The following is a 21,286-nucleotide window of genomic DNA, read 5'->3' as shown; positions in this document are numbered from 1 at the left end:
AAAAATTTTGTTTAGTATCTATGAAATTTACATGAAAAATCAAGAAGGAAAAATAATATTGCCGCAGAAGACAACGTGCAAATAGAAGATAAGCAGAAAAAAGGTTTAAGGTTATTAAAATAATTCTGGTTTTATATCGATAAAAATATCACGCTTATTAATGCTCAGTTGAGAGAATCGTGAACATCAAGTAACGCATGAGAGATTTAATTGAAACTAAGAGCTAACTTAAGCTTATCGAAACAACCGATCATAAAGTATTGTTAATGAGGCAATAAAGATGAAAATTATAATTCAAAGTGCGGCAGTATTTTCTTATGTCATAGAAAAGAAAATGAATGAGTTAAAAATAAAATGAAAAAAAGAACGAGTTGCATATTTTTATGAGGAAATTATTATATAAATTTATAAGGAAGCATTTATTTCGTTCTATTGCGTTATCTATAAGTTTTTTTTATCAGTGTTTAGAATCTTTTAGAATGACTGACTCTTATCATAAGTTCATCGACTTTTATTAATATGCTTTTAAATAGAGGCTCACTGATAAAGCGCGTGAGTTTAAAAAAAAAAACTGGAATATCAAATAAATTAGTACCCACATCATAAGACTGTATGACAAATTTTAATGCACAGTTTTAATTGCAAATTTCTAAAAACTTTTACAGTGCCTCCATATATGTCAGTATGACTAAGGATTCAAGGACAGATTTCATTTTGGAAACAATTTATCTAACGATGACGAAAATTTATTTTGATTATTTGTATTATTTATATGCTTTTATCGGTTGTTTACAGCCTTTTGAGATTTATTCTTATCATAGGTTCTTTTCTCTTCAGTGTTTATTAATCTCAGTCATAAACAAAGTAGTTGAAAAAGAAAAAGCGTTTAAAATACACATTCAGTGTTCTGGTGCTTGTATATTAACTAACTGTCTTCCAGCGATTAATCGCCAAATAATTTCCTAACTATTTGCCATCATTAATAATTCTCTTGCATATTTATTAAAGAGTCTATGAGAAAGTTTATTTATAAAAATAGAAGTTGCATTTAAAAAGTTAAAAAAATTAACGCTTTCAATTAAAAAAATAACCTTTTTAAAATTTTACTTTCTATTTTTTGTTTTGTATAAAATATTGTTACCCTATTTTGATGAATAATAGTAACTCATTATAGTATCTTCCATCAATATTATTCGTTTATGTTAGATATAAATTCGAGCTATCATTAGTAGTGATAATGCATTGCTCTAGAATTTGTATAGTTGCTATTATATTTTACTAACTAATGAAGGCATAATATCGATGCAGTATACATAGTTTTCCTGACTTTCTGGATTAATCGGAAACGATTTTAATTTTTAACTCTTCGTTCCGGCCTGAATAGAACGATCTGTAGTTTCTGCTCAACTTATATCTAAGCCGACTTGCGTCGATATTAAGAAAAATCTGGAGATATTACTTAATATTACTTATAAAAATATATTAGAAATTTGGTTCGTGAAAAATTCATTCATTTTTTGGTTACACAATTATAATATTATTTACATTCATTTTCTAGATATCAATTTTTATAAATTATTTGCAAAGTTAAGTATGGCAATGTGCAAGCGAGGTATCCTTGTAATACAACATTTTTTTCTTTCAGATGCCTCGAATTTATTTGTGTTTTATTAAAAGAACCATTGATTCAATATGATGATTTAAAATTAAATTTAAAAAAATGAGATAGTAAATTAGATGTTTAAAATACTAAATGGTCTTTCAACCTGTATATACAACTTCCTAAAGAAATTTCGTATTATCAGGAACTTTAGATAAATAGCATAGGATTTTATTACTTTTTTTCAAAAATATTTAAAAATAATCAAATATTTATTTTGTCTTATATCCTATTCTTATAAATTCTAATTGCAGTTAAAAATTTTCCTACTTATTTTAACCCTGCTTTAATTTTGATTTTACACAAAAAACATTTTTTTCTGTAACTAACTATTGGAGCTTTTTTCTAACTGCTCTCACGCTGGCAATGTCATATAGCACCAATGAATACTGTGATATAGCTGATTGTGTCGAATAACGTGTTAAACTAAGTACATTCATGATTTTTTTTTATTTAAGTGACCAGGTCATATGTGAGTGACATTGAAAAATATTCATATGTAATCAGAATGGGATTCGTATCTAAATATTTTCTCTGAAAAAACACGATTTATATTTAAAAAAAAAAAAAAAAAAAAAAAAAAACTGCCGACCGAAGCTCTGTTTTCCAGATTTTGCATAATATCCAATACATAAATTTACTTCTAAAAGTGACTTTTTTAATAATAAAAATTTAGTGATATATGCATTACTATTTGACAGAAGTTGTATTTCATACAGAAAAAAAAGAGCCTAATTCCATTTTAAAACAACCACGTACCATTACGAACTTTTCAACTTTGAAAAATAGTGCGACTGTCTTTATGGATGTTCCTTCCTTTTTATGGGTGTTCCGAAAGTTCTTAAACAAATGCAGTTACTTTTTGTGAGGAGCAAAATCTTTCTTTTTTTGCTCCCCCGGCTGCTATGAAAACAAAACACCGCACCATCTCTCTCAAACTCGAGTTAAAGAAACTCCATTCAAAGTGTGCTTAAGGAACAAATGAGTGTACCTCTTTCAAGATACAAATGACGTCCATTAAAGAGAGAAAAGCACTCACGTGGCACGATGGAGACATCTCTGTTTTTGTCTCGGTTCTCTGGTCTGTGTCCACCGGCGCAGTCGCCGATCGATAGCTTCGACGAGTTCTTGCAAATTTTCTAAACAAATAAAAACATAATAAATTTTTCCTTATCTGAAAATTCAAAATACTGACAAAATTATTTAAATTTTAACACAATTTTTTAATTATGGAACATTTGATAGTCGAAATCTTATGCAACGAAATCTTTTGCAACATTCTCAAAAATGTCATGTCGTCAATATATAGAAACAAATAAGTTTACAGCAGACGATTATTTTTTTTTTTAGAATCCAAAATAATTTAAGTTATAAAAATTATCTGTTTTTTAATTTTTAAGATTAATTTTAACATGCAGACGATAATATAAAAAAATAATTTTGAAACAAAAAAGTGCCATATAAAATTGTTATTAAAATAGGTTTTTAATTTTCTTTCATAATTTTATCTCATAAGTGGATAAATTATTCGGTGATCTTTCTTGGGATGAAAATTGCACTAAAAACTGCATTCTGAAAGGAGTTCCTACTTTTTGCAAGAAAGCTATTGTTATTATTATTAAATAATTAAAACAAAGATTTGCTAAACGCCTAATTCTTAAAGCACAGATTTGTAAACTGCTTAAAAAAATATGTTTTTTTTAAATAGTCGAGCACAAAATAATCATTGAATGATTGAGTTAACAAGTTATACGTTTTGAATTTGAGTCAACAAATTTAACTACTTTTAACCTTATACTGATCAGTTGTACAGATTTCCACTATTTATATATTTTTAAAATTCATTATGAATAATTTATTAATTAATTAACTAAATAACTTCGTCGGGTTGTAGCTAAAAGTGACATTTAAAAGTCCAGGAATTTATGAATTAGTACATTTTTTAGTTTTAAAATTTCATTTCTGCAACAGTAAAAATTACGAATGGCATTTTATCAGTACTGTAAAATATATATTGCACAGATATTACTACTAACTATATTGTTATGGATATTGAAATATTTTAAACAAGAATACATTAACTCGCATTTCTTTTTTTTATTTGCTTCCTTTTAACCGTATATCAAGGATTATATTATGTGAATATATTCCTTTTTTAATGAAAACCCTTCATTTAACAATTAGTTTTTAATTTATAGTTTCAAATTAAAGGAATATGGTCTAAATTAATTTATGTTCCCCTTTTTTTGCTATATGTTTTTAGATTTGCTAAAATGTTTCTTTAAAAAAATGTTCATATAAAATTGCTACTTCAAGGACGAATTGGTTCAAGATATATTGACTAAAATAACTGTATAAAGTGGATAAACTATTTTATGCCTTTTACAGTTGTAATAAAGAATTTCATATCAAAAATGAAAAAGCCAGACTTATGTCTACGTGTTGACATATCTAACCAAATTCAACTAGCCTTATAATAATGAAAATATCTCAGAAAACTTTATGACTTGAAGCCAGTCGAGAAATTTCTATTTTAAAAGCTCTAAATGACAGCGAATTTCCTCTGGAATTACTGTAAATAAGAATTCTAATAAATTAAAAATTGGACAAAGTTTTAGTAATTTTCCTCGATAATTCATGGAACTATTACCAGATAAAAATAATTCTTGCATCATCTCAAAATCAGCAAAAATTATATTTTCTTTGGCAACAATTTATTTGCCAACTATTTTTTTCCCACCAATTTTAGAATTTTTTTTTTTCAAAAATATTTTTACTCAATGTTTGTAACAAGACTTTTCACTTTTAAAAAAGTGGAATTAAAATTGTTTAATTATTTCTGTAAATTTCGAATCATTTGCTTTTTTTTTCCATTTTTGAATGTTAAGGAATAAAGATTCCGTACTCAATAAATTCGAACAATTATTCTGGTTATTCTTTAATTTTTTTAGCATGTTTATAGTGGAATCCATTACACATTTAAGATGAGAAAATAAAATAAAAATTTCGTATTAGATAACATCTTAATTGGAAATAAATAAATATTAAATTTAAAGACAAAGTTGATTTAAACGAATAAAATGGAATAAAAAGGAATTAAATGAAGAATCCGGACTTTCGTCCAAGTATTGACCAGAAAATTCCAAGGAATTGAGGATTTTTAAGAAAAGAATTAATATCAATAAAACAATGATAATAAATTACATAATAATAATAACAATATCTATCTAACACTTATCTACTATTTAAAATCTATTACACGTTAGATAAAATGTAATAAATGTTAAATAACATAGGTAGTATAGTTTACATGCAACTATTATGTTCTGGGTTTAAACTCCATTAGAGAATTTCATGCATTTTAAACAGAAAGGTAGATTTACGGCTTGAATATTTATCAAAATTTGATGTTTTAAAGTAATTTACCGAGGTTAACATAACTATCAATTTATGCTTAAATTCTTTTATTGAAATTAACCACAGCCAATTTCTTCTGAAAACCAGCTGATCTCCAAAGGCGGCTGGTACAAAATATTTCATAAAAATGACAAATGGTTGGTAAATTACAAAAGATTTGAAAAAATAGTACTTACCAAACACTATGCCAGCATGCAACAAAAAGCATGATATATGAAATTAACAATATTGTCTTCTCAAAATAAAATTTAAATACTGTTCTATTTAAACTACGCTATTATGAAAACCTCTTGACTAAATAACAATATCATAAATTTATAAAAAAAAATAAGTCTGCAAAACAATGTACTAAGTTAAAAACAGATTTTAAATTACTGAATTATTTAGTTTATATTTAGATGCAAATGTAGCGATTCATTAGAAATCAAGTCAATAAAGGTTGAAGTACGCATTTCAACGAATGAATTCGATGGTTCTTGAAATATTAAATTCGCCATTTCTGTGCTTCAGCTGATTTGTTGAAAACTCAAAATCTGACTCTCAATCCAACGTTTGAGCAGCAAATTTTAAGTGGAATGGTACTCAGTGGAACAACATACATATCAGTGAATTTGAAATCGGCTTATTTAAAACAGTAATGGGTCAGTTTAATAACTGAAATGGAAAATGGCGCATATACACCACTTAAATTAGTTGCTTATTCAACTGTTAAAATTATGCTGATATTGAGCGATGAGATGAGATTATTTCGTTGTTCAGTTAGTATGACATTATCCTAATCACCGAGTTCGCATTTGACTTTAATTGAAATTAAACTTAAAATTAATGTTTCTATTATTCTTTTCTTATGAATAGATCAAGGAGATTTCACTGTAATAAAATGTGTGTACTTGAAACATGGATATTTCAAGCAAAATAGGCTCTTTTAACAACGCATTTAAATTATATTAAATAGAATATTTTTAAAGATCATGAACACACTTTATATATTCATGTCAAATCTCTTTATACTAAATCCATCCGATCATGAATGATACTTTTGCATCAAATCTAAAAATATTCACAAAAGTTTCATCATTTCGGAATATTCATAGAAAATATTCCAGAAAAGCGTCAGTTATCATGAACAATAATAATAATAATGAACACCTTTTAATGCAAAGAAATATATATCTATTTTTTACGAGCCCATATAATGTAACGAAATGTGATGTGTTCAAATATCTTACACTATCTGCCTCAAATCCATTATCCCAAAGTCGATGTTTTAATTATTGTTCATGATATTTGGCTTGAATGTATATTATATGTAATACATGATTTTGTGAATCTTTCCCAATAGGTAAGTTCTTTCAATACTGAAATGACCGAAATGGCCACTCTAGCAAAATGTGGTAACCGCCCAATTGTACTTGTGAACTTTCATTCCTCTTTTGGTAAGTGTGAATACTAGAGGCTCCTGCATTGTTTTTATAGTACCTCACTCTGAAAAAAGCTAGTTTTCTTCTAGACGTCTCTCTAACAGTCATTGGTTAAACATAGTTTTAGTTAGCATTTCAATTTAAGGATATAAGGTGCCATTGAGGTTTGGGGCAGAGTAGGGAATTCACTCAACTTTGAAAGAGGGACTAAGGCTTATCGGCATTCTTGAATATAAGGACTAATTCGAAACTCATGGGGATCAAAGTATTAATGCTTTTAAATGAATGGAGTCGGCGAAAATTAACAATAAAAATATCGTCAATGTTTGTATATTCAATATTGTTCAAATTTGGTAAGTGTTTCATGGACATGGGCTGATCCTCTTCCAGTTGATGCTTGATGCGGTGGGTATTTAACAAACAAAGGACTTCCAAGAGGAAAGGAAGAGAATCCAAGAGATGATGTTAAGTATCCTTCTGTGTCCACCGCATGGTAACCATGTGGTAAAAATAGCTCTTATTTGTAAAGTCTCCTTTGCTCAGTCTGTGATGCGAATGTTCTAACAGTTGATAGTTTGACAGGTATTTGAAAGACACTGTGGCTTATGATAAGATTTAAATCTGGAGTGGAAGGACTTCATGTTCAAAAACCCGATTTCTTCAAATATAGGACGTGTATGGGGGCTTGTTTCATGTTACATCTTTCGTCATGTGTCAAATCTCTCCCACTGGTTGTTAAGGAAATTTCAAGCTTGCTAGCTCAGATGGCATCCTTGTTGTCTAACGGCTGTACAAAATTGAGAAGTCTGTCCCAAAATAGCTTGAGTTATTTCGAAATGGAAAATTAATATAACTAAAACTAATCAAGCTACTTGGCAGGTATTTTTTAAAGAAGCGGTCTGTACACTGGCATATTAATATTCGTACATAGAAGTCCAAAATCCAAAATAGCAATAGATGGATAATAACAAATAAAAGAATAGCCCTCTAGCGGCGATAGAGAGAAACTGGTAGTCAACTTCTAGCCGTCGAAAATATAGCGTCGTTAGAATTTATCTAAATTGTTTTATGTGATAATTGTGTTGTATCTAATTGTTGTCTAATCTATTTGTTGTAGCATCATATTTCTCAATTAACGCATCTTTCACTTACAGCATCCTCAACTAAAATAGTTCTATTTCACTCTGTCCAACAAACCTCCAAGGTAAAATTATATGTCATGATCTAACAAATTAATATTTAAAGTCTGGACATAACTTTAAAACATGTCGTATAATTATCTAACTGCAAAATCACTTCATACCAATAAAAATCAAGAAATAGTTAAAATACCAAAGAATGTTATTCCCATTAGAGAACTTTTTACTTTGTCTAACTTGGAATTGATTCTTCGTTTGGGAAGATTCAAAATTCCCTTAACAAGGTGATATAAATTCTAAACTTTCACGATTTCCACGTCGGTTTTGAAATAAATAACTTCCACAATATTTCCACAAATATTCCGCGGCTATTACCCGTAATTGGATATTCTAAGTCTCATTCGAATAATTTTTGAGCTTGTCATTGGTCCTTTGAATTAGGAGATCATTACAGAGAAATTAATATATATCACAGGAAGTATATATGTATCAATTTACTTAGAGAAGTTAGTTCAGCTCGAGAATTTTAGTTTAAAGAAAATTGATTTGTCATTTTTTAAAGATAGCACACAGTTTGTAAGATTTTTGTTTTTATTCTTTGTGATTTCAAATTAAAAGATTACATAGAGTGACTATGAAAGAATGTTCTCTGTCAGAGACAGGAGGCTAAATTAATGAATGAAATGAAACGAAATTTCAACCTTAGGCATGTGAAAATATTTCCCAAATGCCCCTTAAAAACAAAAACAAAAAAATAATAGCAAAGACCGCCTATGAGAAAAATTTCAGATTTGTCAAAACAAAAACACCGAAATCAAAGTTCACAACAGAGCCTTGGAAGATGGAATATGCAAAATTTTATTAATATTTGAATAATAAAAGAATGCAATACAGAAATTAATGACTTGCAGTATGATGCTCATAGAAAATAGTTTTTATTAATCAAAGATTAGAATTGCATTTTCAATGTGTTATATGCTTATCTTTTGTATAAGATACTATAGCGATAACTTTTTTTCATAGAATTCATTTACTTGAGCTTTCCACGATTTGCAAATGAAATTTCGTTTCTTTTTTTTCATTAATCTTAGCTGAAATTGTCCTAAAATTCTCTAAGACTATTGTCTCCTTTATGACTCTGTATTTTAATATTAACACGTATTTTAATAATTTCCTTTCTTCCCTGTCGTCTGTTCGGTGCAAAGTTTATAATCGCTTTTTAACTCATTTTTCAATGAGCTAGAGACTTGAAACTTTAAACATAGCTCAGAACTGAATGGTAATGCAGCATTAATTCGTTGTCTTGTCTATGATTTTGTTTGGCTGTTCGGTACAAATTTTGAAATCGATTAAAAACTTTCAGTACCAACAGATGGCGCCATGCAAAATCATTAGTTCATCCAAAGGTTAATTTAAAATACATTGCTACACACATACACGGCTAAAGAGCAGAAATTAATTATTTAAATAATTTTTTTAACATACCCATTTTTAAAATTAATTAAAATATATTGACCCATACAGATTGTTCTAAAAATTTAGAATTGTTAATTTTTAAATTTCATTTTCACAAATTTTCAGCACAATATGTATGGTGTTAGGAGAAATTATTTTATACTTTTTAGCCCAATTTCAAACCGTAATAAATAAATTTTTTTTTTTTTTTTATTAAAATAAGTATTTGGAAATCGATTCCTTTTACTTTAATTTTTTATTTTGTAAATTATTCGATTACAGTTCATATAAGGGTTCATGGAAAATTCTAAATTCTATTAATTGATATATGCCAAATTATAAAAAAATCCTAATTGAAAGGAAGGCATTAATAGTGAAAATTGTAAGAATCAGAAGTGAAAACTGTGATAAGCAAAACATTCATTATAGAACATATACGTATTTATTTATATTTTGTACAATGAGCATTTATTTAACCAACCCCAAGTTTAAAAATCACGCAATAGCATTTTAAAAACACATATTCGACAGAAGAGCAAGTATCATGGCATCCTTCTAATCCAAAAGATACAAAAGAAACAGCTAGAAATTTTTTAGCATTCTCTTTTTAAATCTAACAGTAGAAGTCTCATGGATGAAAGCACACGTAGAAAACTCAGGCAATGAAAAAGGAGATCAACTGATAAAAGATACAATGCAAAATGGGCAATTTTATTTGCAAGTAAAGCTTCCTAAACGACATATAAAAGGCCTCTTCTTTAAAACATGCAAGAGGAAAGGCAAAGATCTTAAAGAAATAGTAACACAAGTAGAACAAATTTTAATATTCTGCCTTCAGTTAGATAACTTCCTACTAAGCTAATTGAAAGATAATATTTCGAATCACACAGGATATTATTTTCTTCTCTGACCACGGTCCTTTTCCTACCTATGTTATATGGTTCAGTTTGTCGAACTGTGATCAGTGCAGCTGTTGTGGGATTGGCTCGGCACTTCATTATGTTGTAGAGTGCGTCCACACAGTCTCATGGCACATGAAGAAAATTAAGCTTAGAACAAGTATGGATGAAAAGAGTCGCCAACAACTTCTTCTCCAGGGAAAAAAATCCATAAGATAATTAAATTTATCGGTGAAAATAGAAATATTCTCCCGCCTTCCTAGCCACCAGCATCAAGTATCATTCACTCATTGACCCAGGAAAAGGCAGCACCACAGTTTTTTCATATTCATGTGCATCCATAATTATCTCTTTAATAGAGAGTTTTTTTCTTTATAACCATTACCCTAATTATTTTATAATAGATATTAATTATTTTATATTAGATTTTTAACTGCCTTCTCATCGACTATGTTATAATAACAAGTGCAATTAGAACAGAACTCTTGATTTTTTTCCCTTTAAATTCGTAATATTGTTCTGTTTTTAATTACTCCAGATAATTTTTCTATCTTATCAGAAAATAGAAAACTGTAGTAAACCGTTATATATTATTATAATTTATTATACGATTGTAAATTCTGCAAATATTTATTTTTGTTACATCCTCTGTAAATTTACTGGTCTTTAATAAAATTCTCGTGTCATGCCCATCAAACCATTCAATGACCAGAATGGGTAAGGATGGAAGGTATGAGATGGCTCTTCTGTGGCTACATAAAATCCAATTTTATAGTCTCACAATTTTTTTTTCCAGTTTAAAAAAAATTCTACACCCACCTGATACTCTCTTTGGTATTCGTTCATTCTCGTGACTGGATTTTTCATGGATTTGTATTTGAGCTGCTGAGAAAGAGCGTTCACTGGAAACCACGTGGATCCGCAAATGTTGGCCTCCTCCAGGGCATCGTAAATGAATTTGTAATGTTCCTAAAACCCATAAAACATTAATGCTTTTAATATACGAAAATATTCTATTTTCAAAAACAAGTGACTGTTTAAAATAGGTATGGTTTGCAGGATTTTAAACAACCTCATAAATAAGTGCGCACATATGATAATCTTTAAATTTTTTTTTAATAATTCAACGATTCTTCCTAAATGTAGTGGTCTATTCAATTAAACTCATTTCAACGAAATATGCTATTTAATGAAGATTTCTGCAAAACTTTTATACATTTCTATGTTATTCATTATTCCTATTGCGAAAAATAATTTCTGTATAATTTCTAATTCCGATTTTTTTTTGATAAATTTTTATTTTTTACTTGTACGAAGTATAGAAAAAATATTGTAATCGTCAAAACATTCGAACTTGAGATTTTGACGAATCTCCAAGTTTCAGAATTCACCGAGTTCGAAAAACTCTTTTTGAAATTATCCCTGTTTGTCTGTGAACGAGATAATTAAAAAAATGTTTTGAGTTAGACTGATAGATTTTAAATAAAACGTGTAGATTTTTATCAAATTTTTAGCGAAATCCATTCAGAGAAAGTGGTGGCGGTTTGCGATGAGCGATGATAGAACCTGGGACCTTGTGGTTCGCAGCCCAGTAACATGATCACAATACAAAAGCAATTGTTCATGTAGAGTAACTGTTAACTGGCTTTATAAGCTGTTCATCCCAAAGACTATCTGCCCAGATGTCCAAGTACAAATGAACTCGATAACTATAGAACGCAAAGAGTTTGATATATAAAATTTGACACACAGGTTTAACATCTAAAATATAAAGTCTTATCAAATTTTGAAACAAATTTGTCAAACGGTTGACTATCTGTCAATCTGTACTTTAACATCCACGTAAACTCAACGACTGAAATCAATAAAATTCGGTAAATTATTTTATATTTATAATTTCAGTTTTGCGTCAAATCTGGATATCTATCAGTTGGTAAAAAAGCATCCAAAATATATCTTCATAAGATAGATTCAGTAAAAATGCTAGAATTACGCCAAAGGTTTATATTTCGAAACTATCATTTGTCAATGTTATGGAAGGGATTCGCAGCATTACCAAAGACTCACAATTTCATGCGAGAGAAGGAAAACTGATAAAAACCTTCATTAGAAAGTATGAGATAAATTTCCAGGTAATCTATTCCTCCTGGTTCTTTTTAAAACGCTTTTCACTTCATTTAGAAAAATTTCAACAAAATCTACCAAATCGAGCGCTGTGATTAAATGCCCTCTTGCTCTATAATAGAAGGCCTAAAGCTGTCGAATTTTCTCGACGCTGAATAAGATTTTCTTCAGAACTTTGACTTTGAACGACATTTGCACATTATTTACTCCTTAAAGACAATTTCTTATTTAATGAAGTTTAATAAGAAAATAAATTAAAATTAAAATTAAATAAAAACTTTTCGGTAATTAGCATTCAAAGTTTGGACCAGTTGCCTAATACAAATTCAAATTAAATTTTATTTCCTTTTCTTCCTTCATTTCTATTTTAGGGAACTAACACACGCTTTACATTTTCATATTACTGATTTCATTCAAAGTTAATACAAGTTAAAACAAATAAACAAAATCTGTCCTAATTCTAAGGTGAAAACCTATAAAAACATAAAAACTAAACCACGTCAAAGATATATCAAAACTCCGATGACGTAACAAATATTACGATAAACGAAAAGTTAAGCTAATTGTCAAGCTGTAGTTTAGACAAATATTTAGAGAGACAAAAATGTCCCAACAGTTCGCACAATTTTGTAAAAATGTCACCAAGTTTCGAAAGTTAACCGGTTAAAGCTAATTACGTATGGAATTACAACAACAACAAAAAAAGACATTTTCTCACAAGAGTTTCAATCATTCCTCTTCTAGATGCCCTGAGCTTCTTGGCGTATCCAAACACATCGTAGCAAGAATCTTCTTCAGCCAACTCGAGATTGGCTTCAATGCACAAGTAGGTCCCCGTTCGCCCACAGCCGTCACTGCAAAAGAAATGACGTTAGGATTATTAGCAGATACGTACAAAAAACAATATTCAGCAGAAGAGGTTTTGTAAAGTTCCTGAAGTTCTGTGAACTCGCAATTTTAATTTGGTCAGAAGACCAAAAATGTTACAAAGGCTAAATGGTAACCATCAGAAGTATTCAAATCAAATCTTCATTGTATCTCTTTAATAAAGGTATTATCCCACTACGAAGCATAAAAGTCTCATAAGTGGGATTCTGATGATAAAAAATCTGGGCATTTTCTTTGGCCTTGCCCAAGGTCAAGCATTCTGTGCTGGGGAGAGGGGAGACGGGGATAACAACTTTATTAAAGAGTGTGCGATAAAGTTTCGGAAAGACCACTGTCGCTGGTTTCACATATAAAACAAATTTGGGAAATATTTCTAATGCAAGTAAAGAACAAAGAAATATATTACTATAAAAATATACTACTATAATCTATGCAGAATTAATTGAATGCTTGAGACACAGAAGATAAAGGATACCATCTAAAAAATTTAGAAATGCGAGTAAATATAGTACAAGATACATGATATATCTGGTACTCCAAACTTTAATAAATGTGTAAAATAATTATTGATGTTCTTCAAATCACACCGCATTATTTAGAAATTTATTAAACGTGGAATAAATTATAATTGTACGGAATGTCCGAACTAAAGATTAAGGGATTATAACTAGGAAACTACACAGGTAAATAAAGAAAAAATGCGCTTTCAAAAGGGTTGGCTTTATTAATTTTTTTTTTTACTTTCACGTATAACGAAGTATAATTTAGTTTAGTTATATTAACGTCCCGTTGTAAAGCAACACTAGGGCTATTTTGCGGACGGACCTCGTCATTTTGAACAGCGGTCAGATGACGAGGACAACACCTGAACTGGCACCCCCCTCTCCACACCACACCACACCAGCGGGAGGACGTTTGGCATGACGGATTTTAACGTGCAACAGGCTCCCTTACACGACGGTTCTTCGGTAGAATCTGATCTCGAACCTGAAACCCTAAGGCTCACAAGCCGAGATAACGAAGTATAGAGAAAATAATGTAATCATCAAAAATTCGGAATCGAGATTTGGATGAATTCAACGGCTCAGACCCCCCTGAAACCAAAAAACGCATTTTGGCATTATATCTATCTGTTTGTAAACACGATAATTAAAGCTAGACAGCTGAAATTTAGTATATAGAATTACGACAAAAGGCGAAAAATGCTATTAAATTTTGAAGGAAATCCATTCATAGAAAGTCTGTCTGTCTGGCTATTTGAGTATAAACGAGCTCGATAACTACAAAACGCAAAAGCTAGGTAGATAAAATTTGGTACACAAATTAACATCTAAAATATAGATAATTATCTAATTTTGAGCCAAATCCTCCAAATGGTTGATTAGCTATCATTCTATTCTTTCGCATGCGTGTAAACGCAATATTTCATAAATGCATTAGTTTAAATCAAAGAAATTCGGTATGCCATCTTGTGAGTAAAACTGTTATTTTGTGTCAAATTTTGATGTCAATTGATCAGAAAACAAGCGTTTGAAATATATATTCTTGAGATAGATTCAGTAAAAATGATTGAGTCATGCCAAAGATAAATATTTCGTTATTATTGTTCACTAAGCCATGCACTTTATTCACGGCTTTATCCAATATATACAATTTTATTCGGTGGAAAGAGGATAGTCAACCATCTAATTCTCCGACCCGCCCGAAGGCACACGAATTTAAACCATAAAACTGAATGACCGGACCGCCGCAACAGCAATATTGGCGGGAACTGTGGTTGAGTCCTAAGGGCCGTCACCGGCCATGGTACAGCCCTCCCCGAAGGAAGTACGTCCCGTCATCGATGGGAGGAGCCAGATCCCCCACCTATTAGTGTACCCTCCAGGGTGGCGAGATCCAACCACCATGCCGGAAGCATCTCATCCTCATTTCGAGGTGCCCCACTCCGGGGGTCAAAGAGGATAAAACGTTTACTGGTGAATTCGCGAGAAAATCTTAGGAACAGTACTCCCGCTATAGCAACATGAAAATAACATAAAAGTTAGGCAGCAATTAGAATTTAAACTCACACTCAATACCTTTCAGGAAGAACAAGAGGAGATAAATGTCGAACAAATCTCAAATATATCAAAGATTCTCGCCTTTTCTAAACAAGAACTTTTTACTAATAAAACAAATACGCAATGTTCTTTTAGCATATCCTGCATTCAGTCAGGATATTCAATTCAGGACGATTTGTATTATATGATAGAAGATGAAATCCAAACAAGAGAGCGCGTCAAATATAACATAAATATATGGAGGTCTACGTGAAATGGCAGAAAGAACAAGAAATGAAACTAAAGAAAAAATAATTGCATTTTTCTAACGAAAGTTCGGGAAATTTTAAAAGAACCCATGAACAAAATACCTTAGATTTAATGACGTTATTTCCAAGTAATAACCATTATAAAGAAAGATTTTATTCACCCAGAACGACTGTATCTTATGATAGACTTTCTTATAACATAGATCATCATTAAATTCCGTATAAATAAATCTGCAAAGATAAAAAAATTAAAATCATACGAAAAACTATACTTTAGAATTTGTTGAATCTTTAAAGAAACTATTCTGTAGATAACTCTTAAAATTGCTAAAGAAATTTCATTTTTCATACAAGCTCATCTTTATTTCATCGACATCTAGATAGGCTAATGCAACAGTTAATCAAAAGATATTGGCGATGCGTAAAATGGAGGGAAGATAAGTCGCTGCTTTCCAGAGCTTCAGAAGTCTTTTAACTTCGTAAATGAAAGAGCAAAACTTTTCAGAGAGGAAAGCCAATAGAATTTAAATTCAGAATCTTTTGCGATAGAGAGAATTTTACGATAAATAAAAGTTTTAGATAGGTATCCGATATTATATTCTGAATTGCAATATAAATTTTACTGCAAGTCACACATTTATAAAAATGAGATATGAGTTAAATATTGAGTTTCGTAAAGTTTGATTTAAGTTAATGGAAGCAATGAGCATTTTAAATGAGATGATGTTAACTGAAGCAGAAGCCATTGGAAGATGTCTTCTGAGTTAATAGAAAATGGAGGAAATTTCAAAGTGAAAAAATAATAGTTTTAAAGATTTCTTTATAATAATTGATATTTCATAGAAGTTTTCATTAACCAGTATAATTAAAATGTCGCATTGAGTTATAATACAGACTTTTGAAAAGGAAATAAAAATAGAATTGGAATCGGGAAAAACTTGCCTAAATAACCTTTGGTAGAAAGCTCAGTATTATCAAAAACATAATTCCATACTTAATTCTGAAGAAGGATAATCGATATTTAGAATGGTATAAAACTTAAAAAAACGTGCGAAAGATTATGTCGTCGCAAAAGGAAGATCTGCTCGGTTCATAGGTAAAGCACGCGCTTGAAATATCCAAAGTCAAGGATTCGAATCCCAGCCAAGTAGCATTAATTTAAAGGTTGAACTTTTATTTGAATTTCTTATTATTCATTTCTTAATGTTCTAGAAGCTTCTAGAACTTTCTATAAACTTCTTTGTAATTTTAGATTATTCTGTAAAGGTATAAATTCTGAGTTCCACAAGCAGTGGAATGAGTTCTTGGCCTGCATGTTACGAAGTGCTTAAAGCTAATAAATTTGATATAGTGTTACTTTGTGACCTGTTATTCTTTGCATCTTCGTGACAATGTACGATGAATAAAATATAAAGAATTCAAAGATAATATTGTTAAAAATTTGACTTGTAATCTGAAGAAATAAAATTTAAAAAAAAGTCTCCAAAATTATATCGGGGAAAGATAAATCTAACAATTTTGAAACGGAAAAATTTAGATATATTTATCTTGATTTTTTAACACCATTTTAAATGAATTTCGATGTTGCATTGCAAGGAATATATTACTGAAAATTTTGGGGAAAAAACCCTATAAGAATAAGACGATAGATCTTTTTATTCCTTGCTTCCGATTAAAGGTGGAAGGCAACATACATTGAAGTCAGGTAAAAAAGTTTTAAAAAATCTTACATCTTGATCGTTTAATGATAATCTTTTGAAATTTTTAAAAATGAAATATGGAATTATGTCTGAAATTGAAAGTTTAAATCAAAACAGAAGATGCTTGATAAAAACCTTTACAAATCAGTTAGTTATTGAAAATATATTCAGTTATTTCTGAAATTAACGAATAATCTTAAAGGAAATTATACGGGCTTTAAATAAAAACAATGAATTTTACGAAATATTTGAAAAAGAAAGCTAAATGAAGTGAAGAAAAAAATTTTCCTAATGGTTATAGATTGCATTTGAGAACAAAGTATCGTCAATATTTTGGAATATAAAGGAACTAAAAAAAATTCAAAGAAAAAGAAAATTCGAAAACATTATGAGATGCTGTAAGCGGATCATTTTAAAGTTAAGATTGCCATTAAATGGAAATCAAAAGAGTTCTCAAGATATTTTCAAATAAATTCAATTTAAAGAAGTAATGAAATTAAAAATGACATTAAAAAATTCAAAGAAGGTGAAAATAAGCAGCGTTTGAAAACACAAAAGATTTATTGAAAATATTGTAAAAATTGAAGAAAGTAATTCTAAAGTAGATTCAAAGATTTATTGCTTAGAATACATCCATTGAATTTCAAAGTGAAAGATAATTAATCAATGGGCATTAAAAAAATTTCCAAAACGTAACTAAAATTTAAAAAAAAATGAAACTTTAAGAAAAAGGATGCATTGCGATGAAAGACAGTCATTGAAAGGATAGGATCATCAATATCTGAGGATAACAAAAAGGGACTTCAAAATAAACCCTCAGTTGTTAAAGAAATCAAATTTAACGAAGAAATTGAAATATTAAGAATTGTACTACAAAAAGACCTAGAAAGAGCAGGATCATTAATATCTGGTGATGTAAAGGATTTCGAAGAGTTCCTCAAGAAGTTCCGAAAATAAAATTTAAAAGAAATGATAAAATTAAGTACTGAAAGGCAGTTGTTAAAAGAGGAAAATTACCAATTACTGAAGATTTAAAGATTCCGCAACATTATCTAAAAAATTTCAGAGGGAGATTTTAAAGAAGAAATGTAAGAGTTAAGAATAAAAAAAAAACGGCAATCATTGGAAGAGGAAGATTACTAATTGCATGAGATATGCAAAAGATATTTTCACTGGAGCATGTTTAAAAAAATATGGAACTTCTAGAAAGATATTTATATGTATTTTTCAAATTAGATATTAGAATCCGAAAGAGAACACAAGAAATGTTGAATATTATAATGTTAAAGTGTTGATTTTGAAAACTTTTTTGACTTTTCATATTTATGGATAATAAAGAAATTTGCAGTAATTAAATACTTTGAATCTTTTTTGTTTTCAGAAATATTTTTTTTTAATAAAATCGCATCATTGTAAAATTTTGGAAAATCAGAAGCCTTTTGCGAGCAAGGCCAAGTAATAAATGTTATCATTTCAGAAGAGACGAATGTTCCAGGGAAAAAAGAAAGAAAAATCTACAACAAATAAGTCAAATATTTATTCATTTAAAACCCGTAATGAAGTATAAAAAATATGAATATGAATCAAATATAAGCGAATTGTTAAGGAATAATTCTCGCTTTGCGATAATTAAGGAATTTTTTTAATTGCTATTTTTGAAATAAATTATACATAGTCCTGAGATAAATGTTTCTTTTATTTTTTCTATTATAAAAATATAGTTGATTTTACCCAATTCGGTTATTATTATTAATTAATTAATGTTATCAAAATTCTTAAGTCTCGGAGTGATTGCATTAAAAGACATCATTTTTATTATGATATAAAAATGATTTTTATGCAATAATTTGCCCCTAAGTTATTGAGATTAATTCTTAAAATTTTAATTAATTTTTAATTAAATTTTTTAAATGAATAGCTATTAACTAAGAAGCAACAACTTGCCAAATTTTTTAAATTCTAGATCTGATGATCTATCTATCCGGTAAACAGTTTTGGCAGATTTTTCATTAAACATTATATGAATGTTTGATTTTATAATTACATTATACATATTACTTCATAATTTATAAACATTATCATGTTAAAAACGATGTTGTTATCATGTGAGAATATGAAAGCATAAATGACAATTTTACTTAATGGCAATTAAGCATAAATGACAATTTTTACCATCCTCTTTTAATCGCATATATTTTTTTTACCTGCTTTTACCAGTGTTGCATTATTATTACGTATGCTTCTTTGACAGCAGGTGATAATATATTCGGAGTGCATCGCTTTCGCACTCATTTTTCAAATTATCTTAAAATTGAAAATTGTGAATATTTTTCATATTTCTCAACGTTCATCTTCATGTTTCTGCAATTTCACGTTCATCCTTCATTTGATATTGTGACATTTCATAATTTTATTAAAGTTGGAAACCAATTTTGCATTGAGATATTCTTATGGGAAGCAGAGGAAATTATTTCATTTTAGTCAGGTCAGGTATTGCAATGAATCAGCGCAGAATTATATTTTGAATGTTGCCTAATTAATAGAAATGAAAATGAAGTTACTGTTGATTTAATGATCTGTCCTGATGAACGATGACGCTTTGAATTTTGTAAAGATGCAAGATATACGTTAATAACTTAATTTGCTAGCAGTGAAGTAGTAGTAGGTAGATGTTATCTGGAAAAGAAAAGCAAAATTTTGGTTTTATAAAGATTTGGATAATTTTGTACTTCCATGTTCCTTTTAAATGTAATCTTTTAATATCTGGAAAACTGAGCTTCGCTCGGCAAGTTTTCCTTTTTCTTTTGTAAAATCGCGTTTTTCGGAGAAAATAGTCAGATAGGAATCAAATACTGATTACATAAAATATTTTTATCAACTTTACCTACATATGAAATAGTCATTTATATAAAAAAAAAAATCATGCATGCACTTTGCTTAACATGTTATTCGAAACAATCTGCTACATATCAGTATTCATTTTACAGTTTATCTATCATCTAATATATAAAAATGAATTTTTGTTTGTTCGTACCTTATGCACTGACATACCATTCATCCAATTGCGATACAACAAACTTATTGTTCGCACTTTCGCTAAGGTTATAGGAACAGTATAATTATTATATCTAATATATAAAAATAAATGTTTGGTTGTTCGTACTTCATGCGCTGCCGAACTGTTCACCCAATTGCGATAAAACTTTGCCAACGTATTGCTTTGAACCCAGAAAATCCATATTTTTCACATGGCCAGTTGTATGTTGGATGCTCGCGAGTCGTGGAGACAAATTTACTTGTTTTTTTTATGAAATTTATTTGTTTTTGCTGAAGACGGAAAAACAAAAAAATACCGCCTACCCTAAAGTATACATGGATAATAAAGTTAAAAAAAACAGAATAAAGATTATTTATATTTTTCCTTTATATATCATTCATTTTCAATGAATGCATTCATTGTCGACAAGAAAATAATATCATTATTTCTATCATTCCTAATTAAACAAGATAGCTACAGCTGTTCAAACGTTATTTCCAAAATTATTCCTACTGCGGCAGCAATGCGCCGGGTATCAACTAGTTACTTATATTTTTGATCTTACCCACAGTTTTTGGTGAAATCGGGTCGCCACTATATGACATTGTCAGCATGAAAGCAGAAAGAAAAAGGCTCTAATAGTGAGTCATAAAAATTTTTGTGTGCAAAATCCCATTTTTTCAGGAAAGACATTTATATAGATAAACTTAAAAAGCAAAAATATTAAATATAAATATATAAGTAAAAAAATAAAGCAAAAAGCACGACTCGAACCGAAACCCGCAATCATTCATGTTGTTCAGACTACTATACTGCACTGCAAACACTTCGAAGCGGAAGTTGAATATACTTATTCTAATAGTTAGTTATGATTTTTTTGTGTATAAAATCGCGTTTTTTCAGGAAAGACATCTGTATAGATGTCTTTCAATCAATCTTAATTAAAAAAAGTATTTAAAGAAGGCTCGAACTTCTAGACCTTAAAGTTGTCACTTAACAAAGTTGATTCGTTTATCGGTATTTCATTTTTAAAATTTGCTCATTATTATATAGCAACAATAATAGCCGAGAACGAGATTCATTAGAGAGGGGGAGGGGAGATGTGTTTAGATTGATTCAGATCTTCTAGATGAATTTCCGGGTATGTGACCGAAGTACAAATAACTTCTCAAAATCTCTGAATAGATGAATTTTTCCCTATGTAATTTATTATTCTGATTGTGCACACATTTCAAAAG

General features: G+C 29.4%; 1 protein-coding gene across 1 annotated transcript in view; it reads right to left on the bottom strand.

The window, feature by feature from the left end:
- The window catches only part of LOC129975749 (receptor-type tyrosine-protein phosphatase kappa-like), a 242,981-nt gene that overhangs the window by 19,322 nt on the left and 202,373 nt on the right, over positions 1–21,286 (bottom strand). Inside the window, exons 8-10 of the mRNA XM_056088941.1 lie at positions 12,834–12,969; positions 10,811–10,960; positions 2,700–2,799 (exon numbers count right to left, since the gene is read on the bottom strand). Of these exons, the coding sequence (XP_055944916.1) occupies positions 2,700–2,799; positions 10,811–10,960; positions 12,834–12,969 (386 nt within the window). The remainder of the gene's footprint in view (positions 1–2,699; positions 2,800–10,810; positions 10,961–12,833; positions 12,970–21,286) is intronic.

This window comes from Argiope bruennichi, chromosome 7 (genome assembly GCF_947563725.1).
Source record: "Argiope bruennichi chromosome 7, qqArgBrue1.1, whole genome shotgun sequence".
Taxonomy (NCBI): domain Eukaryota; kingdom Metazoa; phylum Arthropoda; class Arachnida; order Araneae; family Araneidae; genus Argiope; species Argiope bruennichi.
The sequence above is the reverse complement of the archived record's forward strand: the minus strand, read 5'-3'. Positions and strand labels throughout refer to the sequence as shown.